Source organism: Phoxinus phoxinus, assembly GCF_949152265.1.
Source record: "Phoxinus phoxinus genome assembly, chromosome: 11".
Lineage (NCBI taxonomy): Eukaryota > Metazoa > Chordata > Actinopteri > Cypriniformes > Leuciscidae > Phoxinus > Phoxinus phoxinus.
Genome location: NC_136886.1, coordinates 16,677,439 through 16,701,007, shown reverse-complemented (window position 1 = coordinate 16,701,007; position 23,569 = coordinate 16,677,439). Strand labels below are relative to the sequence as shown.

Here is a 23,569-nt window from a genome sequence, read left to right as displayed (position 1 = left end):
TTTTGGAACTTACTTTGCTGACTCTATCGACTTAACAGGTGTACCTTTTTTTTTTTTTTGGTCTGATTCCAACAAATAATTTAGAGAATGTGAAACTTAATTTTGAAAATTTGCTCATTGTGACTCATTTTGCCAGGACGAGTCTCTTAAGTTTTGTGAAGGACCCTGCGTCCTAACTATATAAGGGTGCCATCTTCTATACTAATACATATCTAAAACAAAGATGAAATTATGTGCTTGACGTTTATTAAAATGAAATGAGTTAAATAATATTTAAACATTTCTGCACACATCTTGTCTCTAAAATGGATAATTAAAATTACTTTAGTTTCAGTTTGACTCAAAGAAAATGAGCGACAGCATAATTGTTCTAACCTATTGTACTGCGCTTAATCATTGTCTGAAAATTATGAATCATGCAAATAATTTCAGATCTTTAGTAGTTAATATTGGAAGCATGGAAATGTTCTGAAATTTTTATTGTATATCTTAGGCAGATTAGAGCAGGGATTTCACAATTTCTGATGCCAAGGCCCCCATTAAAGGGTTAGTTCACCCAAAATTCATTATTCATTCTCATGTCGTTCCTCTTTCGTTCATCTGGAATTTTTTTTTGATGAAATCTGAGAGCTCTGTGTTCTCCATTGACAGCTACGCAACTACTTTGATGCTTCAAAAAGTTAATAAAGAGATCGTAAAACGAATCCATATGAATTTATCTGTTTAGTCAAAATGTTCTTAAGACACTCAATTGCTTTATATGATAAACAGATTTAGTCTAGGCTTTTATTCACATTTGATCAGCAAACAAAAACAGAAGCTCAAACGAACCTGCTTGACACGAGAACAAACCTCTTGCGGAAGCTCAAGCGTGCTGCGTAACACGAGAATGAACCAGTGAACATGCTTGAGCTTACGTTTACCACAACTGATGATTAGACAAAAGCCTAAATTCAAGCTGTTCATCATTTGAAGCGCATGTGTGTGTTCAGAAAATTTGGACTTAAATCATCGAAGTGTCAGTTGCATAGTTGTCAATGGAAGGACAGAAATCTCTCAGATTTCATCAAAAAGATCTTCAAAAAATGAACGAAATAAGGGTGAGTAAATGACAGAATTAAAACAAATCCCTGACATAAAGTAATGACGTCTATATATATATTTCATGAATTAAGAAATGCTATCACTGGACTAAGTTCAATGTAAATTATAAAAATATTTATATGGACAGTATTGACTTTATATTAAGTTCACTGCTATCTTATTTTTACCCACTACACCTTTAGTAAAACCCAGATTTGAAACCAGAGCTGTCAGTATAATAAAATTATTTTATTTTAATCCGAAATAAAAGATAAATTCAAAATTCTGAAATTGTAGAAAATATATATTGTGTTTAACCTTTATCATGTTAACAAGGTAACTTTGTCTCCAATAAAAAAAAGTTTTTTGTAAAATGATAATTTTTTCCTGTAAAATGGGGGACCCCGGCCTCAGTTTGAAAACCCCTGGACAAGACAGTTTGATTGTCACGTTTTTTCTGAACAGGGATCTGCAGTAAGATTAATCATTTGTCTATTTCTCTTGGCACTGGAGAGGACATGCATTAGCAGAAGTATTTCTCTGCCGCCTAACTAAGCTTTTAGAATTTGGGATTGAGTCAAGACTGAGTCATGTAACAAAACAAGGTGCCATGAAGAGTATATTGACAGTAGGCCTACTCTACAAATACAGGCCCAAAATAAAAATATGTAATTATATTAGGCAAAATATGGGTGGTCGATATCATTCAGACAGTCCCAGTCTGTTGTTCATAAATTCTGTGTTCTCTATATAAGACCAATAACTTAGTTGTATGTATTATTATGAGTCTTTTGTGTGAGATATCTTCTTCCAAAGCAGAGTTTTGAGGTTGTTGAGAATCAGGGAATGCTCCATTTCCATCTGTTCGCTGGCGCCTTTGAGAGCGATGCAGGCGTACAACTGTTTCTCCAGTTCGTCTTTAATGTCTGATGGCGCACCATGCAGAAGATAGTCCTTCAGTGTGCTACATACTTTAGCCAGATTCGGCTGCGTGACCTCCGTAGTGCAGCGGTTTTTGGTGAGATCACAGGAAGTGAGGCAGTCCCTTCCGTACACACAGTCGTTGTCCTCTTCGCACCGCCTTTCACGCATTGCTTCCTGAAAAGCACCTTCGGGTACAATGCGCTTTGCGTCTACCACCTTTATGTCATGGCGCTCTGTATAACCAAACCCAGTGACACTAACATCACACATGAGGAAGCTTCCGAATGTGCCGTGGAAGACATCCTCGATGAACTCGAGCAGGCCGATTGCTATCTTAGCCTTGCGGGGCCAGGAGGGAGCAGCCCATTGGTCGATGCTTCGCCGCAGGCTGGCTGGAATCCACAGCTCTACGATCCACGGTAGGCTGACGCCATAGAGTGGTACGTAAGGAACCTTCTCCATCACATACAAGTCCCCACAGAAGCCCATCAGTCTGGGGGTGTGCTCTCGGTCCTGCAGCACGACGGACAGCAGGAACTCATTCAGCTGCAGTAAAGCCCAAGCTGAATGTGCTTCTGACAGGGAGATCTGGCCATCCTTGTTGCTGTCAGCGACTCCAAGCACAAGGGTCACCAAATCTGCTAAGTTGGCTTGGTCTCCTACTTTTGCCTGTCAGGGGAAAAGTGCCATTGAAACGGGTTAATAACAGTTGTCTGGAAGAGATGCGGTAGATACATTTGTCTCTGCATGCAGAAAGGTCTTCCAGAATATGAAAATATCTCTTTATTTTACTAAACAGGCAAATTCATGGAGTACAAGTAATGAATGTTTACATAAATTTACACAAAAAAAAAAGCTTTTAAACATTTTTTTATAACAGCTTCAGACCTCAGCTCCTTCAGTGCACTATAATAGCATCATTTATTTATTTACTGTGCAATCATACTGTTAATAAATAAAATTAGTATTATTATATCCAATAATATTATATTAGGCTCCAGCTTCCCTGTTACATAGGATAGGAGAAGTGGTTTGGAGAATGGATGGTTATAAATGTCAGTCACATGTTTACTGGTTCAATAATTCAATCTCCAATGCTAAAAATGTTAAAGCGCAGAATGAATAATTACGTTCAATTTATGTTACTGCATGGGATTTGAGACCTTTAGATGGCTGAAGACCATTTCTTTGAACTTCTCCATTGATGTCCCTTTGGTTGGCCTGTTAAAGGATGCAGACTCTTTTCGGGGCTCCAGTTCTGCACCCAGATCATAATGAGGGTCCTCCTCCATCTGGCACTTTATGATCCCTTCCAAATCCCCCCAACTGCCAGAATATACCTAAACAGGAAGGTGTGAGAGCACTAGTAATTTTAAAGTTTTATTTTTCATATTTCTATTTTTCATAAGCACAATTCTTGTATTCATTAGCCACACTTGTCCCCACAACTTGTCCCAGTGGTCTTTAAAATACAATGTAATGTTAGTCATCAAAGTAATACCATTAAGTGGTTTAGAGATTAAGTGAACGGATGGATTTTGGATGGATCCATCCTTACTTTAACTTTGCAAACAAATTCATATTTGTGCAGATCCAGATCACCAAAAACACACACTCAATGAAAGATCAGACAAGAATGACTGTTATATTAAGGAGCAACTACAGTTTGTTGTGTCTGACCTGATTGCTGGGTTTGGCAGAGAGACATTTCCCCAAGTAAAGAGTGTCCTTTTCACACAAGCTGTTGCAGGCTGAGCCATCAATCACCCCCTTCCGGAATTTATCACACTGGAAAGACATGGAGATACACATACGTCAGAGTCTACGCTGCATTATTCATTTTATTCCATTACATTGTACTCCCCAAAGATTGCCTGATCCATTTAAAAAGTCAGTGTCTTTACAATTACTCTCCTCTAGATGGCTCCCTTTTGTATAAAATGTTTGTAAAACAGCTGTGGAGGTGCACTTATCCCTTATTTAATAATAATAATACCATTAAACTTGAATAGTGCTATATAAATGAACAGTACATTTTTACAGTGGTATCAGTATCGAAACATTTTACTTTTGCATCAAACTATTACTTTTGTATTAGCTACTGCATGCAATCGTCTAGTATAGAATTATTACCATATTGGTCAGCAAATATTTCATGTAAGAACTGAAAACTCACAATAGAGTTCTTGCACTCATGTCCACGACACAGCTCTGTGTATGATGAGTATTCTACATACACCACCCAGCTTCCAACGAAAACAGCCAACCAGGAAAAAAACAGGTACTTCATGTGTAGGTAGGAGAACCGGGCCTGTGCACCAACAGAGAGGGACAAAGAAACACTTAAAAAAAAACCTTACATAAAGCTTTGATTTCAGCTCTAGACAGTTTTGAAGACATTTGTGTGCTGATGTACGCTGATTATGAGCCGATATAATTTGCTGGAGGTTGTACTGCAATGGTAGCGATAAGTGCCAGGACTGCTAAAAACCAGATGAAAAAAAAATCACAGCTCAGTGGAAAGACTTACAGTCTCCATCCATAAAGAAATGGGAAAGATTAGATTCTTTCTCGAATAGAGGATGACATTATTAGAATTATTAGGATATATACAGTGAGTGTGTGTGTGTGCGTGCGTGCGTGCGTGCGTGCGTGCGTGCCTGCGTGTAAAGGACATTTATTTTCAACTATTTTTTATTATTTATTAATCATAGCTTTCTAGTTGCATACACTTAAAATGTACTGCTAAAATGAATGTATTACTTATGAGGACAAACAACTGAACAATATCCTTCATATCCTTCATAACCGTTTAACCATGATAGAGGTATTAAACCCAGAAAAATCCTTTGATCTTTTATTTATGTGTGACCTTTTAAAGCTCAGAGCAGTGGGAAACTATCTTCCTGACAGCCACACAGGATGTGTGATCCATTATAAATAGATAGCCCCCTTCACTTCAGCCACTGAGTGCACTTCCTTCATGAAATATCATTTTTACCTAGATTACTAAAAACAACAGAGGTCGGAATGTATCTCAAACTTATTTATGATGCAACAGGGAAATGTTTCAAAATCCATTAGAACATTTCCCAGATGCGTGTTCCTCTGACAGAGAGTGCTCGAGTCTTGTACGGTCAATTTTCTATATTTTCCTCTGGGCAGAATTTCCTTGGGACATGAGGAGCAAAGCCATCTAATGTATGTTACAGCTTCATCTTCAATATATTTGCAAGTGTTTGAGAGAGATCTACTGTCAGGACGTAGGAAGAGAGATTTCAAATGAGGAGCTGGAGTCAAAGCTCGCCTGAAACTACAAGCAAACGTTTGAGTGAGCGGGGTAGCACACAGCCAGCTAATTTCAGCAGCATCGCAGCCCTGGTCTGACATTTCCTGAGCCGACAGAACTTCTCCTCCAGCATGAGGAGGAGGAATGGGCCTGGTGGCTGAAAGAGTGTAGATCTGGTGTCTATTGTTTTGTGTTTTAAGAGGAACTTTGTGTGGTTCCTCGTGCATAATGTGTTTGTGCATCATGCAAACACATCCACACACAGAAACAGTAGCAAAAACAAATAACTAGGAAAGTGAAAGTATGTGATAACATGACAGATGAGAAACAATCGTTGCCTCGGAAATCGCAAACTATACAACGTTGTGTTTGGAACTTCGTGACCGTTAAAAAATCTGCCTGTCCTTCGTATGAGACATTAAGACGAGGTCCTGACTCTCTGTGGTTAATAAAAATCCCATTGCATTGGCCTCTGTCCATCATGGCCTCCTAATCATCCCCATATACTGATTGGCTCTATCACCCTCTCTCCTCTCCACCAATAAGCTGGTGTGTGGTGTGCGTTCTGGTGCAATATGGCTGCCGTCGCATCATCCAGGGTGATGCTGCACACATGGTGGTTGAGGAGATTCCCCCCTTCTATCTAAAGCACTTTGAGTGCCCAGAAAAGCGCTACAGTATATAAACGTAACAAACTATTTTCATTATTATTAAAAAAGTATGTTATATATGGTTTGAACGTGTGTATTATGAATGAAATGACAATGTTGTCACTGTCATGTGACGTACGGCGTCAGTTGCAAAATCTATAGAAAATACTGTAGCCTACTATAATAATAATAATATGTTGTTTTTGACATGTACCAAATTGGAGTACAATGTTAATGGTTTTAAATCAGGTAAGTATGAAAGTGCAATTACCAAAGTGAAGATGAGTATAGTGAAGGTGGTGGGGTGATATAAAAAATAATTTAAAGGAGATTTCAAAATCTTATTTGGTTGGAACAGGAAAGTACACATTGTTTTTCAGTGCAAATCAAACCTCAGAGGAACAGTTTCCTGAACTTTGCTCAGCTCAGTGCAAACAGCTATACTACTTGCAAAATTTATAAGAAATGCTGAATTATTAATTACAACGATTGCAGCCATGCGATCTCTATATCAAAGTAGCTAGTGTTTAAATGTTGTGGGTATGATAACCCTGACCTACACAATAAAATGAAATAGAGAGGGTCGCATGATAGACTGATTGTTAAAATATGAGTTTTTAGATTAAATCCCAAATAGAGATGTTCTCCTTGATGCAACATTTAAACAGTTTTTACCATAACATCATTCATTATTTATTCTGCTTGAGTGTGAATGAGGCCAAGCATGAGAAAGGTGTTTGCTTATTATGAGTTTTCTAAAACAGCATATAACACCGTACTGGTGGTACTTTGGGGTTTAATCCAGTGTGAACATCAAATTGCAAAACTATAGTAGACCAATAAATGATGAGCCAAATGTTGGCCATTTTGAGATGATCAGCATTAGCCGATAACTATGCTGACTGACATAAGTGTTAGCACCATCTTTTCTCAGTTCCAAAGTCTAAGCATATTTTCTGTCATAATTTCTGTCATGAAACTCTACAGCTGGTGGGTCCTTAATGAAACCTGATGACATTTACATTGTTTACTACATGGCACTAGCTGATGTCACATCTGCAGCCAATGAGCTCGCTGCTTAACATTTAAATAGCTGCTTAGCATTTGCTATAGCAGTTCCTCTGAAACCTCCAACTTCCCCAGCTCCACCTGTATAGATCTGCTATGGGTCGTTTTATATATGCTATTTGTGCAGCAGCATATGTCTTATGCCACAGCAGCATATCAATGTTTGTATTGGCAGTAGTCAAGTCAAGTCATATTCATTTATATAGCGCTTTTAACAATGTAGATTGTTTCAAAGCTGCTTTACAGAGATAAACGTATAATTTAAGGTATTAAGGATTGTTTTGGCTTTAGGCAGTAGCAAGTCCCTGTACTTGCTATGCAGGAATAATCAACAGCAGAAGCAGCATCTGCAAAGACCAAATACATTTACATTGTCATACCCATTACCATGCTAAAAACAATCTTCAGAGACTTAATAGAAATATATATTGTATTGTAGAGATATATATAGAGAGATTAGAGAAGACAGACAATATATATATATATATATATATAATTAAATTAATTTTATTATTTATTATCATTGTAAAACCCAAGACTACTAAATAAGTAACATGAATGCTGCATATTTGCCATTTGCCCTGCAACCTTTAAATACTCTAGAGTGAATGATCTCATAACATATTCAAAGATAGTTGCCTATTATGCATACTGCAAGAGATTAGCAGACAAATAACAGACCTGATGGAGCCTCTACTCTCTATTAATGATGATGAGACGTCAGTTGGACAGTGATGGACTTTCTTCTTCTTCTTCAGTCTATTTTGCTTATGGCTCAGTGCTTATGGCTCAGCTCTCTAATTTCTCTCTCGCAGTGACATTTTATCTCGGAGAACATCCAAATTTCTAACTGACAGTAAGCTTCTTTTAATCGGCCTCCTATTTCATGGTACAAGCCTGAGCAAGATTTTATCTGTACTCTATTTTGATAAAGCAAATCCAGTTATTTCCAGAGCCTGGAGATACAAACCAATATCCTAGGCGAAGCTGATCTAAACCAATAACCAAAATGCCAATAATGTAAAGTAGATTGATTTCAAGTCCCAACTGATTGGACTAAACCTCACAATCTGAACTGCCCCTCCAGTTTCCAATTTAAAATTTTGGTCAGGTCCAGAGACCTGGTCTGGCTACAGTCAGCAGAGCTGAGATTTTTTCCTACATAATTTGAAAGGAGGTTTTAGTCACCCTCTCATTGGTCTCATCTGTTTGTTTGTCTATAATTTAATCTGATCTCTCTCTCTTACACTGTCTCTTTCTTCAGTGGCTTCCCTAATGACAGGCCATCACTCCCTCTCCGGTCTCCGCTACGGGCACTCAGTGAGATGCAATTCTGCCATTTCCATCTGAGAATCCATCTTACTCTACTCTTTAAATCTCATGCCCTTCAGGGTCTCTCCCCCCACCGTCTCAAACTCACTGCCTCACTAAGCCAGGATGACAGGCGTTGGAGAGTTGTGGCAGGCCAGCGTCCTGTACAGCCTTTCATACCTCACAAGGCCCGGAGGAGCTGTCGCCATGGCAATGGTGTGACAGAATGCTCAGTTTTGTAGGCAGACGTCTCCCTGAGTCCAAAGTCAAGGTTTGGGAAAAGAGGTTCATTCATCAATCCTAAATCAGTTTTCTGAATTCCTCCCACTTCCATCCTCTCCTTCTCGTTTCGGCTGATGTCTGCAGCCTTAAAAGTTCAAAATGATTAAAAAAACTTTACAATTTTAATACCTAAACCATATCTTGGGCATTCTGATGAAATGGTGCTATTTGTCTTGCTATTACTCTTGGTAAGTAAAATATTTATACTAATATTTAGCAGAATATTGAACAACACTTTATTTTAAAGTCTAGTGTGTCACTTTTTATTAAAAATATTTTCTTATCGTAAGATGACTTCCTTTTTGATTTCTTGAGTTCTCACTTACAAATAATCAGATAAGAGTATGCGTATTCGGCGTTCTGTCCGAGGGGAGGGCTCCGAATTTGGCCCGAACCCAGAGTACTCCCCCCGTATCTCTGGCTAGGATAGTAATCATGAAAGTGTGAGGAGACCGGGTGGTGGAGGGATGCAGAAAACTCTTGAGGAACATAGGAACATCAGTTATATATATATATATATATATATATATATATATATATATATATATAATTATATTATTATATATATTAGGGGTGTAACGGTTCACAAAATTCACGGTTCGGTACATTTTCGATATTCACTGCCTGAACTTTATGCCTCCACGTCCCCCTGATTGCCTGCAAGCTTCTCCGCCTGTCTATACAAGGTAATGGAGCCTTTTATACATTGTCGAGTTTCTTTTGAAATAAATAATGGACAAATGGAGTCTTTAAACGCCTCAGATGTAAAGTTATTCACTGTCAAAGTGACGCCAAAATGAATGGGGGTCAATGGAATGGTAAGCCAATGACTGCCCCCATGAAGGGTACGCTTTCCGGGTGCTGGATTACCCCCCTTGGTCCAAACCAAGCGTGCTGTACAAGCCCTGAAAAGTTAAGCCAAAACGCCTTGATCGCCCCCCGGTTACTGGTCCTAGTATAGGTCATAAACCCTGCCTCCCCATGTTATTCAACGTCCCGTGAGACCAACTTTTTACCAATTAAATCAATTAACTTACACTTCAAATATCTTTTTTCCAAAGGTGGTTTCTGTCATTTGCTGTCGTTTTTATCACGTTGATGTAAGTTCAAGTGTCTGTTTTTAAAATAAGTTTGTTTGTTTTTAGTTAGTTACGTGATGCTATAAAAACGCTTCTGGGTTTTGGCCTACAAAAATGCCTCCCCGCAGCTTTCTATTGCTGCGTTCCAATTCAGAGGATGCATCCTTCGGAAGCCGCATTCGAAGGCCGATTGCGTCACCGCTACGCGACAAAGACTGTCACAATTCGAAGGCTCCTTCAAATGCGGCCTCCAAATGCATTCTTCGTTTCCCGTGAAATGAAGGATACAACAGATGGAATTCATTGCACGCCAGTGATGACAGTTTTGTTTTGGGAGAAATTGCTAAATTACCATTTTAAATGCAAGTATTGGGTTTCAATTTACTTAAATATCTAATGATACAAATGTATATAAAACCTTTAAAGCGGTTCAAATGTTGACATACCTTACTAAGATGTGATTATATATATTTTATACTCTTTACATTATACAGAAATTGACCATGGTGAACATATTTAGACAGTTTGTATAGTTTGTGAACCCTGTTTTGTTTTCAGACAGTTTCATATAACTTTAAAAAAAGTCCAGTACAAATGTTACTTCCACTCATCAATGGCCACTGTCACAGTTGCTAGGCGACAAGCACAATCATCCGTGGGCTAGACCGCCCCATTTAATAACGCTCGGTCCGATCTTCGTGGCCTTCGAAGGTGTTTCCTTTGAAGTCTGCGTCCTTCGAAGGATGCGGCCTCAGCTAATTATTTTGCTAGTCCTGAAAGAGGAAATGTTGCATTATCTTGTAAACTGCTGACGCATTTCTGTGTTTTATCAAATTTACATCCCTCCACTGTTTTTTTAGTCCAAAAGTGTGATCATTCGGATAAAAACGTAATAATTATCATGTTCACTTCAAATATCTTTAGAGAGCAGTATTTTTTTTCTATTTTTATCAAAAACATGGGGCGATGAGAGCATTGTGGAACGCTAAACTCTCACATGTAATTTATGTTTCATTCATACGCAATATTTCAGTAGATATTGTGATATATAATTTTTGTGAATTCTTTTGGACACGAAAATCATGTAGTGAAAAATCAGATATATGATTAATGCGAAATATTTGCATGCTTTGTTCTTTGTTCCAACATCAACAAATATATAATAGTAATTAATAGTGGATTAGCATATAGGCTACACACATATATATAAGTTTGGGGTCGGTAAGATTTTTAAAAAATATGTCTCTTATGCTTACCTGCATTTATTTGATAAAAAATACAGTAAAAACAATAATACAATGAAATATTACTGAAATCAAAATTAACTGTTTTATTTGTATCTGAATAAACTTGAAAATCTAATGGCAAAGCTGAAATTTCAGCACCCATTACAAAGGCACTATTTCCTCAGAATGACCCATTTCTCTCCAGGATGATTCACTAAAACTCAGCTGCAGCTGCAAGTAATTAATTTAATGTTTCCAGCTATCACTAGGCGTATTTCTAATGTTTTCACATGATCACTGTTTTCACATAAATAACTGTAAAATGTGAATGCATACTCGTATCTTGCATAATGAGAGAGGAGCTAAGAAAGCCTAACAAAGACGTTCCCAAGATAACAAGATGGAGATGATCAAATCAGTCAGTGCAGAAACAAAATTAAAACAATTAATCTGATCAAGTCTTATCATCATCCAGGAATCCATTACCTTGTTGCTACGAAAGACAAGCATTACCCATAATGCCTGGAATGCATGTCATTTCCTTGTTTTTAAACTTGCTTTCAACAAGACAACACAAACAGCAACGCTCTGCTTCTTGAGTATGCAGTAGCTCATAAATCAAATAGAGTGAGTTTGACATCAATAGCTTTATAGTTTGCCACTCGGGATGACGGGTCCCCCTCTTGTGACAGGAAGTGTTTCCATGGCAGCACTTTGAATTAACAGAGGATCGCAGTGTCAGAAAGCTCTCATCGTTTAGTACACTGGGATCATGCTGGTCAGTGGACCATCTGTATGTATGTGTCAAACAGCATTTAGATGCTCCGCTGCTGTGAACTCACATGCAATGTGACGACAGACAGTGTGAAAAATTCAGCAGCGGCCCCCACATCACTCTCGGCTCTCAGCCGAACTGAAGACTGCGTGGAATTTCAATCACAAGTCGGAGAGAAAAGTCCACACAAGGCTCCGTATACCACACGAGCCTGTGGCTCAGCCTTTTATGGGGGAGTAGAAAACGGAGAAGACATAGAGGAGCAAATAGTTTTTGGAGTTTTTGCAAGACTTTATTAAGCGAGCCAAGGATGAGAGCCGCATTTTGGCCAATGCACTTCATAAGAACTTTAATTTAATTTTTTGGAGTACTCTATCAGCTCCTCTTATAAATGATGGGCTTTAAGGACAGGTTCTGTCTATCGGCACTTTGAGATGAACTCTCTTTAGCCGGTGCTTAGTCTCGCGTAACCAGACCTTCAGACTCACTACATCGCTGCTTTCATTGGCTAAGGACCGCCCAGAGGTCGTCTGACTGACATGTAAAGCAACCAATTACAGTTTGTTTTGTTCAGGATCATGTTTAGGGGCGTGAAAATATAATGTCAATGTCCCTACAATATTCAGTATAAAACTCTTGGACGTATTTTTAAAAGACTATGCTGCGAATTTCACATTCTTCACAGACTTTTGAAAATCCTGCATTTGGATGATCCTGGTCGATTTCCAGACGGACCGTTAAAGAACGCAACACACGTGTCTCCTGGAAATCCTGTAGAATTCAAATGGAAAATAAGCGTGTCCAATAAAAAAAAAAAGGAAAAATCTTTCCTAAAAATGTACTTTTTTTTTATTCACGGTTTGCTAAATTTAAAGACTTGATGTCAAAATATCAAAAACTTTTCAAAAACTCTTTTTTTTTAAATTGGAGATTTGCACCATATGACAAACTGAACTAGTCATTAATACGTCATATTATCTGATATTTTAAAAGACTGATGACTAACCTTGACTCTCCCTCATTGGTCACTGTGATTTTGATATGTTTGATATGTTCCTGGATCAACATATTGTTGATCTTGGAACAACATTTCTATCCAAAAATGTTGTCCTAAACCCTATCCCTACCCATAACTTATCCCTAAAACCAGAGGGAAATGATTGGTGAATAACACTGATGTAGATGAATTTAACCGTGGTTGTAACTTGTAAGCCAAAACTTGACAAACTGTAAACTTTTTCTTTCGGATCTGATTGGTTGATTGAAATGCTGTTCCAGGATCAACAAAGATGTTGATCCAGGAACATGTTGCATTTGGTGAAATCACATTCATCCTGAATGTCATGAGGGTCTCCTGGCGTTCTATTTATGAAATTATTTTCAGTTTTTTTGCAACACGACAGTCGTACCACATTTGGCAGAGAGAAGTTTTTCGAACATTAATGAGTAGTTTTGTTAAAACAGTTTGTTAAAACAATTTTTAAATAGTATAGCATAGGCAAAAGATAGTTTGAAATTAAAATTCACCATGTCTATTTTCTAAATGCGTGTTATTGATCTTGAATTGATCTTGATCATTAATGATTAATCCATCCAAGTTTTGTTTGGGCTTCCGGACTCCTGACAGAATGTTAATTTTAGCTGAACTATCCCTAATTGTAATATGGACTCATGCACTTTCTGTAAAGCTGCTTACATGTGTATTGTGAAAAGCTGCTTACATGACAAATACACTTGAATTGAATTAATGGCTACTCATAGCTGTCTCTGCATATTTAAATGCACAGCTTTAAATTAAGTACAAATAAAAGCCTACCGCCTGCATGTGATTAATTTTCTGCCCTCCCATGAGGTTAAATCTGTTTGCACTTCTATATGCACTCAAGCATGTATGCATACTAGTCTGTTTATACCAATAAGTACTTCGCTTGGCTCACTGAGACATGCTGTAATGCTCATTTCCATGGTATCTCAGATCGATCCTTGCTCCATTACAAGTGAAGTACTCACAAACAAAGCAAACCCACACCTGACCTTTTCAATCAATGCACAGAGACATTAATTTCAACTCAGCTAATGTGGCATGTTCATCCTCAGGACAACATCGTCCCTCACTACAGGCAAAGCCAAACAGAACGTAATGAGAGGCTATTGATTGAGGCTTTGAGTCCGCTTTTCATTAGTGGCTGAGTGAGTGAAGACCAGTGGCTGTGGAAAAGGTGGGCAGAAACAGTGGTATCCCAATGACCCTCAAAGGCTTTCATCTAACGTTTTAATCAAAACTGATCTAAAGACATACAGGCAAAAGGGAGCGTGTGTTAAATGAGGTAGTCTGCATCTTAAAAGATCTTCTGCTATTCTCAAAGCTATTTAACCTGCTGCTGCTGACCAGCCTGTGAAGAGGTGGATGAAAGGGATCATAACTTTCTTTTTCTTAATGTTAGTCAAAATTTTGGTGTGATAATGTAGTTTTTTTTTATCATTATGTATATCTTTATATACACCACCGTTCATACGTTTGGTTCAGAGTCTCTTGTGTTAACCAAGGCTGCATTTATTTGATCAAAATACAGAAAATTTACAATATTGAAATATTATTACAATTTAAAATACGATTTTATTGGAATATATTTTTTAAATGTAATTAATTCCTGTAATGGCAGAGCTGAATTTTCAGCAGTCATTATTCCAGTCAGAATCATTTTAATATACTTTTCATGAATTTAATGCATCCTTATTACATAAAAGTGTTAATTTCTTTTCTTAAATATATATGACAGTGAAATAACAATATACATTTTTATATTTTAATTCAAAAATATTATTCACATGATCTCATTTTGCTCCACACGTAAATCTATCTTGTTTGTCACATATGTTAAAGGTATACTGTGTAGTTTCTTAAGTATTTTATTAGCTAAAATCAATGTCTTTATTCATAAATATGTCCTCAATTGTGTACAATTACCTCTCCCAATGATCTGACTTATCCTCGTACCTGAAGAATTTCTTATCTTTATTTACATGGGACAGGCAACTCCACAGAGGCTTCCATGTCGTTCCGCCATCTTGAAAAACTATAATAGCAGAGAGGGACAAAAAGCACTAGGCTACCTCAACGCGTTTCCATAATGCATTTTCGTTCAGAGCCAGTGTAACGTGACTGACACCAGCAGAAACGGACAATGAGAGAGGCGTAATGCGTGTCACTGTCCCGGTAAATTTGAAAGGTTGCACTGCACGGTACTTCATAATTCAGGATAATTATGCCGAGCAAAATTAAAAGGAAACGTGACCGGCAAATTCAAAAACCGAGGGTAAATATCGGGATAGCTTTACCCAGGTGGAAAGAGCTAATGAAGGAGAAAGACTTTGAAAGGGACTCTGAAGTTGCCTGCTTTCTTCTCGACGGGTAAGTCAATGTTACGTTCTAAATTACAAGCTTTTTTTCATTGCTTGGTTGTGTAATTCATTATATAGACAGCATAACAGTAGAACATCTAGGCTATAGTTAAACTCGATGAAGGGCTATTGTTGTCATAGCTTCTTGGTACATAACGGCTACCGGCAACCCGCATTTGAAAAAACGAGGAGCTAGAGAGCACTATTAGTTTAAATGCAAAATACAATTTCACCGCTAGATGGGAGAAATTCCAACGCAATGTAGGCCTACCTTTAATGTATTCATCTAATGACGTCAGAAAGTTATTAAAGTTACAAGCCATTCTTAGTTTTAATAGACATTCTATATGGACAGGGGTGAGACTTTTGAGTTCTAAAACTCTTTACTTTTAAGGGCAGATCAAGAAAAATTAATGATCTGAAGTGCCCCTTTAAGCTATTTTTATTATAAGATATAAAACAAAATGAACCTACTATCCATCGTTTTCTTAAACCCTCTAAATAAGAATAAAACATTTGGTGTCTGTAATATGACTGGAAATCTGCCAAAGGCATGTAAATGTAAAGGTAAAATATTACATTGTCTCCCTTAGGCTGTGACAGCTTGTTTGGTTTGACAGCAGTGTCTCTACTGAGATGAACTGTAGAAGGACAGATATCTTAATAGGTCCGTATATTTATTCAACCTGCTAGTGCCGACAGCTTCAATCACAAGCTTTACTCTTTGCTCTCTCAAAGCCTAGCCTTCGATTTCAGGTACTCTGCGAAAAAATGGGCCATATAGGAATATGGAGCATGTCTGTTGCTTTTAATCCTCAAACCCCTCAGTGGCTCGGTGAAAGATGATCGGATAGAAGAAGCGGATCAAGTGGGGGAGAATTTTTGCACTGACACTTGTTTTCATAGCTTGCTCTCTACTCATCCATAATTCATGTTCATAAAGCGATTTCTTGCTGCTTCTCCCTAATGCCCCCCTCCCCTTCAGACCAATGAGCGACGGATAGATGGAGAAAGCAACAAAAAGAGCAAGGAAAAGTAACAAAGACAGACAGAGTGAGAGAAAGATGGCTGCTGTCACACATGAACTCAAAAACAAAAGGGTATTTAATGTCCTGAACTGTAGAGAAAACAAGAATATTCTCTCGCTAAAGGAAATATAAGTCACGAGGAACAAGAAAAAGCTTCTCGCATTAAGTGTGATGGGAGATAGTGTTAGTTCCCACTCTCTCTCTTCCTCCCTGTTTCTCTGGTCCCAAGCGGCGGCGTTCTGATGGAAGCAGACGTCACACAGGCACTGCAGGTCTAATTTGACTCATCTCTGTGAGAACAACCAGCAATCATGCACCCCAGCCCGTTTCCCTCACTCCTGTTTCCCCATGGGACACATCCATCTACACTGACTCAATGCAACAGTCCAAAGTGTTTACATCAACCTAACCACTGGAGCTCAGGAAGGTTGTGATTCAACACATAGATTCACATGAAGAAAAGCACATGATCAATGTGGAATGACAATCAGTTGCTCCTTGTTCCATATGCAGTGATGTGTGACTCCAACAGCAACAAATAATCTAGTCATAGCAACATCTTGTTCGCTGTTTCACAAATGTCATTTCAAAGCAGCTGCTCTTTTATGAAGTGGAAAGACTTACGTCACAAATGTTTGTGTTGTTTTTTTTCTCTCACATTTAGTGTGTGTTTGTTTGTGTGTTTGTGTGTGTATACACATATTTTAACCATATTAAATATAAGGTATGTAATTGTAATTCAAACCTATAATACTAATAATACTTAATATATGTGTAGTATTAAAAATCATTTGAAAAGATTACTTTTCAGAGAGAATCAGAGATTTGGTATATTTACTTTCATCAAAAAATATCAAAAATTTTAGCTTAAAAACACTAAAATAACACACATTCCACACTCCAGTTTCCTGCTGTCCTCATGATATATATTGGATATATTTAAATGTGTCCTACCATATAACCTCATTTAGCATGTGACACAGTTCTTCTGGGCTGCACTGGAAGCAAAGAGGGCCAACCTGACACTCATAGTAAATAGGAGACCTGGTTTTTTTATTCCCACAGGGACAAAATAGAGGAGATTGGTCGTCTGATTGTGACAGATCCCTAAACTGCGCTGAAATATGGCTGAAATGAGAACCAAGTTTCTCGTTTAAGAGAAAAGGGGTGTATCTAATTCTAGGTTAAACTCTAAACATACTGGACAGTAGGTTAGCCACACAAGACGCAGGACAACAACTAGGACAACAGAAGAATTAAAACAATGTAGCAGGCACTAAGCTAAATTGTGAAATTGTAAGATATTTTCTGATGTACTAAAATCCTTTAAGGCTAGAGACACTCTTTTTAAAAGCATCCAAGATTTTGTTTCGTGGAATGATATAGATATAGCATTCCTCTGCTATCATACGCTTTTATACAAAATAATTGAATGCTTTTGGCTAAAAGAGGACAGTATGGATTTTGAGTCAGGCAAATAAGAATAAACATATCTTCAAGCATTTTTCTGCTGTGGCTTGATAAATCTGTTTCACCAAATCACTGCTTGGAATGGATGGAACGGCATTGCAGTATATTTGGACTCTTATGACTAACACCAAAACAGCTGATACTTGTCATACACTTGCATATGTGTATAAAAGTGTAATGGAACCTATCAAGGGTGAGAATTGCGTGAAGAAATGTACCGTCCTATGGGACCAGAGACAATACACTGCACTGGGGTAACTGTGTCATTTTGTATTGGGCCGCTCATATTACTTTCCCTCTTATCCTTGCTAACTTGTTTTCTGAAGGTTCCCTATGGATTTTTTTTCTTCTTCTTTTGAATGCCATCTTTCCCTCATGGCTGGATGCTCACAGTGTTTTGGTCCCCAACCTTTGCAAAAAAAGAGGGACCTTAAACCGAACTTAACCGGCTCAAGAGAAGCCTATCAAAGAAGAGTTTTGACATCTGGGTTTATGACAAATAAGAGTGTGCAAAGAAGGGCAAAATCATTTAACATTTGTTAGATATTTAATCCTTATATTCAAGTTGGTTTCATGTGGTTTTGAAAAGCTATTTTCAACAAAAGTCTAAATCGAATCTAAGTCTAAAAATGTCTTATAGTATAACCACCAAGTACATTTTTATAATATAAATCATAAAAACAAAAAGGTTCTTTGAAAAAGATTTTAATGATTACATTTTTTTTTTTTTTTTTTACAAATACCATGAATTAATAATTAATATATAGCATTAATTTTGTCGGGCTAAACGATATGACTCTTCTTTACTACCTACCTTGCCATGTCATAAAAAGGTGAAATTATCTGATATGTTACGAAGGTCTGCAGGGATCCTCTCTATGATATAATTGCCTTTTTTATGATTCTTTAAATTCATGTTGTTTAAATAAATTTTTTTTTTTTTTTTACTCAGTAACAAAGATATCAAGACATGAACTGTCAGAACTGTCTGAACTGTGTTCATTATAGAAAAGATCCAAGTCATCAGGGGCCAAGCTGGAGTCACCTATTGTTGTTCTTCTTTTTCTTCTGCTCTGGAAGTCTATGGCACAGCCCATAGAACCACTTGCGAGAAAGTTATGAAATTCGGCACACAGACAGAAGACAGTCGGAACTTTATTTAGAGTCTCTAATTCAATCCCTCTAGCGCCACCAACTGCCAAATGTTCATTCACATTTATGCAAACAACTTTTTTATGCTTGTCATTCAAAAACAAAAACAAATGTTTCTCTGATTCGTCATTTTCCGTTATGAAATTAAATTTTGAATAAAAAAAAAAGGATCATTTTCTGACCATGCTGAAAAAGTTATGGAAATTGATTAGTTAAACCGTTCATGAATAATATGCGAACAAATTTGATGAAGAGCACGCCAAAATGGACGGTATAGTACGTGAATCACAGATCGGATTTATATTAATTTTGCTTGTATTTTGCCTAAAATAGTAATATGTTTTTAATTGCTCATTGTTGCAATTGGTCTGATGCGCCCAGCCATGGTGGCATGACTTATCGTGCCTTCTGTGTGCTTGGCCACTTCATCCCTGCTTGCAGCTATATATTTTTTTATTGTTTTTAAATGTATTTCTGAATAAATTTATATATTTGGACAAAATAGTCTCAAGTCATTGACCTATTCAGTAAAAATGCAGATGTATATATTTAATTACTAACTTGAGAATACTAATAAACATCCTCAGCTGGTTATCAGTACGGCTTTGTGGAAATGCTGTATCTGAAATATGTGAATCATGCCTCTGGCTGAGAGAAATGTAGAACATTACAGAGAAACTCACCTCCTGAACAAGTACTATTGTGTCCTGAAGCATTTAGTCTCAGTAACCTCGTGAATTGTATGAGGCAAGTTCTCCTAATTCCTTCCATATAATGTTTGAGAGCATAAAGCTGTTATTTTATAAAAAATTCTCTGAGCGCATGACTTCTAAACAGAATGCTTTATGTAGATAAAATAAAGCGTTCTATTCAGAGTTCATCCATTTAGAAAGAATAGTAGCTCCAGACAGAGGTCAAAGTACTACAGCAGATCCTTTGGGCATATGAACAGATTTATAATATAATATGGCTCTTACATTTTCCCTAAAAAACAAATCTGCCCCTGCAGAGTAAAGAAGAAAATGTAGGTGAAGTCTTTTTCACAGAGAACAGCCACCATTGCTTCAAACTAAAATAGTGTATAAGGACCAGTGCAAAGTGGTCTACTTCTAAGATTTACTTCTAAGATTCACTTTGCTCACTATAAAAAGCACACACCTCACATTCATGTTCTCTCTCCATCAATCCTTAACTTGAGCAGGCAAACACCAGAGAGTAAGCCAGGCTCAGAGTGTGAGGACAACCAGAACTGAAGAAGTCTCAGTAAGCTGCTGAAATCATGCAGGATTACAGTCTTCAGAAAATAAACAAAATGCTCAAAGGAGGGCTGCCGTCCTAGTCTGAACCGCTCATCCCTCCCACCACAACACTAATGCCACTTCCTTCATTTTGTGGAATGTACAGTAAAATAACTACATCAAGGATTACCATCCACCACAGATTTCACCTTATAGCACAAGACTTCTTTAGCTAAATGTTTATTTCACACAAACAAAACAGAGTTATGAGCTATTCGCACACTGAAGTGTGAAGAAACCAAGGAATGAGAAAGAAAACCAAATAAAATTAAATGTGTTACATGCAAAACCCAATTAAGTTTGTGTTCAAGAAAGAAAGAAAGAAAGAAAGAAAGAAAGAAAGTGCGTTTGTTAGTCCAATTTATGTGCAATTTGTCCAGTCCATGTTTCTTAATAGCCTATCATAAAGGCACATATGGGCCCTATATGGGAACAACTCTGTATTTTTAAAAAAGAGAAAAAGACATGAATTGTGAAATGAAAATGAAATGTTCAGTTTAAACTGTCGTAAATCTTTGAATGCTTTGGATCACAGACTTAAGTTTGGTCTCTTTTTAAAGAAAACACGTGGCAGATTATTGCTGATGTGAAAAACATTTTCTAAACAAGTTCCCCCAGTTTCACACCCAGACTAAAATGCATGTTTGAGCTGTTTTAAAGGGGTGGTAAAGTATGATTTCACTTTTCCAACTTTAGTTAGTGTGTAATGTTGCTGTTTGAGCATAAACAACATCTGCAAAGTTACAACGCTCAAAGTTCAAAGCAAAGGGAGATATTTGCTTTTAAAGAAATCGTTTTTTTAAGGACTACAACAAACGGCTGGTAGGGACTACATGACATTCCTCCGGGTTTAGTGACATCAGCAAGTCTAAAATGTACATAAACCCCGCCCCCGGGAACACGCAGTTGAGGGAACAAGTCAAATATTTGTATTTGTAATATTTGTATAGTATTTTGTCACAGAAGTGAGTCAGCTCAAACTTTAGCATCCATCTTTTCACATGCAATCGAAAGTCACTCTGTGTGCATCTCACAACAGTTCCTATACGAGCGATTTATAGATGATCATGACAGAATATGCTAATTGAAGATAGTTAACGCCACATCAGCAACATAAATTCATCAACTAACCTTTCAGAGACGTCCTGTTGCATTCTACATGTTGTCTCTCCATCTTTGTCTGACTCCGTTTTGACATTAAAGACAGAACAGTTTCTGTCATTTTAGTGTGTCTGCATGAGGTAATAGCAGCTGCTAACACACACATGAGCTCTTGAAACCCCGCCCTCTGCAGCAGCTCATTTGCATTTAAAGGGCCAGACACAAAACGGTGCGTTTTTGCAAATCCTCAAAAAGTGACAACTTTAACATGCTATATAAAAATATCTGTGGGGTATTTTGTGCTAAAACTTCACATACACACTTCTGGGGACATCAGAAATTTATTTTACATCTTGTGAAAATGGCATTTTACCACCCCTTTAACTGAAAGCAACTTGCACTGACATTATTATGTCAGTGCCATTGTTTTGGCTCAAGATGCACATATAGGCTAATGTTTGTTTCAAAGGCATGTTTATAAAAGCTATTATATTGTCCTAATTAAACTAAGGCCTGGCTTAATCTAAGCCTCCCAGTTTGTGAAAGCTGTTGTGTTCCAAATTTGAGGTTGATATCTAAAAAAAAAAGAGCTTTCAGTTTGGCTGAACGTTTTTGTTTGGGCGCAGTAACGTTTTCATTAGATGAATTCACTTCGCATTCGTGTCCAATGTGGTCATTTTTTACAGTGAACAGTACAAGTGTGACTGTTTTTTGTTTGTTTTTTTCAGGACCATTTAACCTTAATTTTTCTACATAGTGCCAAAACCCTTACCAAGTTTTGTACCATTGAAGTAAAAAATTTGGTCAAAAATGACCGAACAGCACCAGAGGGTTATTTCATTTTAATAGGCTATTTCTGGGGAACATAACATAATCAACAAAACTTTGCAGAAGCATTATTGAAGACTTCCAAGTAGGCTAAATATCCCTGAAAAAAGTCTGTAGCCTAATAGTGAAACTATGGTTTATTATTATCTTGAGTTAAATGTATAAGAGCTTGTATCGACGTTGCTCATTATTAATAGAAGTGTAAAATGAGGTCGTCAATCTTTGAATTACGTTTCTGACAGGTAGGAGAACGAAGTGTTTTCAGCAGGACTATAAAAATGTTATACAGCAGCACGGTTGCTACAGCAACGACCGACCCGATGATGAATAAAACGCAGCAACATCAGTTTAATCCATCACATTCATTAAATCACAGGAGAAACGCAACGGATACAGTTGCGGAAAAGGCCATTTCGCTGTTTTAGTAAGATATTACAATGATGTCAATGCATAAAGGTCGAAGAAAATGGTTGAAAAGAGTCGCGGATCTGCCGCTCGATTAGTCGCTACATTAAAGCTATAGTTAGATGGAGTAACGCTTAAGAGATGAAACTTCAGAGTCCAAACGGGATAACAGCGTCCCCACCTCGTCCCTTCAAATCTCACACACTGTTTATTCCAAGTAGCTACACAAATGGCTAGTAGCTAAAGCGAAACACTCGGTACGATTTATGAACAAGTTACATGCGATGCTTATTTGGCGTCTTACCTGGATATAGACTGGTCGCTTCAGCCAGATCCACGGTATCAGACCCCTTGCCATGATTGAAACACCACATCTCACAGCGCTAACCTACCACATACAGCATCAGTGTACGGTCAAAGCCATTTAAATGATATAAAACACAAATTACAACAACAAATGTCCTTTACCAAGCCAAGGTCTTTCTCGCCATGAGGAAAGAGGATGGTGAAGAGTATGTGAGGCTCCTCAGGCGCCGCACCTCACGCGCGATGAGCAACATCTGCGCGCACATCAACTGGATGAGCTCGCGTTCATCAGCACGAGAGACAACGACAACTAATCTTTCATTTTATCACAGTCTGAGCCTGGGAGCCTGAGGAAGTTTGTGCATATTTAGAATGCTTTGGTGATTTCAGTGTCGTTTTACTTAATTTCCGGATAATGTGCACGCAGGTGGACTCATGTCATTATTTTTTCTCCAATAAAAAGGTCAGACCAGTGTGTGAAACGGTTTGCTGCACAAAAAGCTCGCTTTTCTAAACATTTTTACAATTGATAAACACGAGTTGATATGACGCTAAATAGAATACTCTTGGGAATTTACTTTTGGGGTTTGCACTGGGTTGCCACAAACTCTATTAAAAAAGAAATTAAAATAACTAAGCCTAATTATAACCATATAAGTCATCATTTAATTGTGGCATTGGTGAACCAATTGTAACCAACCACAACTTCTTACCACATAAAAAGTTGTGTTTTTTTACAAAAAGAAATGTATATTTTTTAGATGTAAAAAGTATGAATTAGCTTGTTTTATATTTAAAATTATTAATACAGGATTATATAAATTATTTTATTTGACACAAATTTGTTTACATCATCTCATACATCTTCCAGCACTCAACTGTTATTTGTAAT

General features: G+C 37.4%; 1 protein-coding gene across 1 annotated transcript; it reads right to left on the bottom strand.

Annotated features, from left to right (window-relative positions):
- Window positions 1–237: 237 nt before the first annotated feature.
- dipk1ab (divergent protein kinase domain 1Ab) lies at window positions 238–22,931 on the bottom strand (the record flags this gene model as incomplete). The annotated part of the gene is given in 7 exon segments (XM_079629039.1): window positions 238–2,676; window positions 3,171–3,347; window positions 3,688–3,795; window positions 4,184–4,318; window positions 22,676–22,759; window positions 22,840–22,884; window positions 22,887–22,931. Coding segments are annotated over 7 exon segments (1,407 nt in total). The 3' UTR covers window positions 238–1,863.
- Window positions 22,932–23,569: the final 638 nt, after the last annotated feature.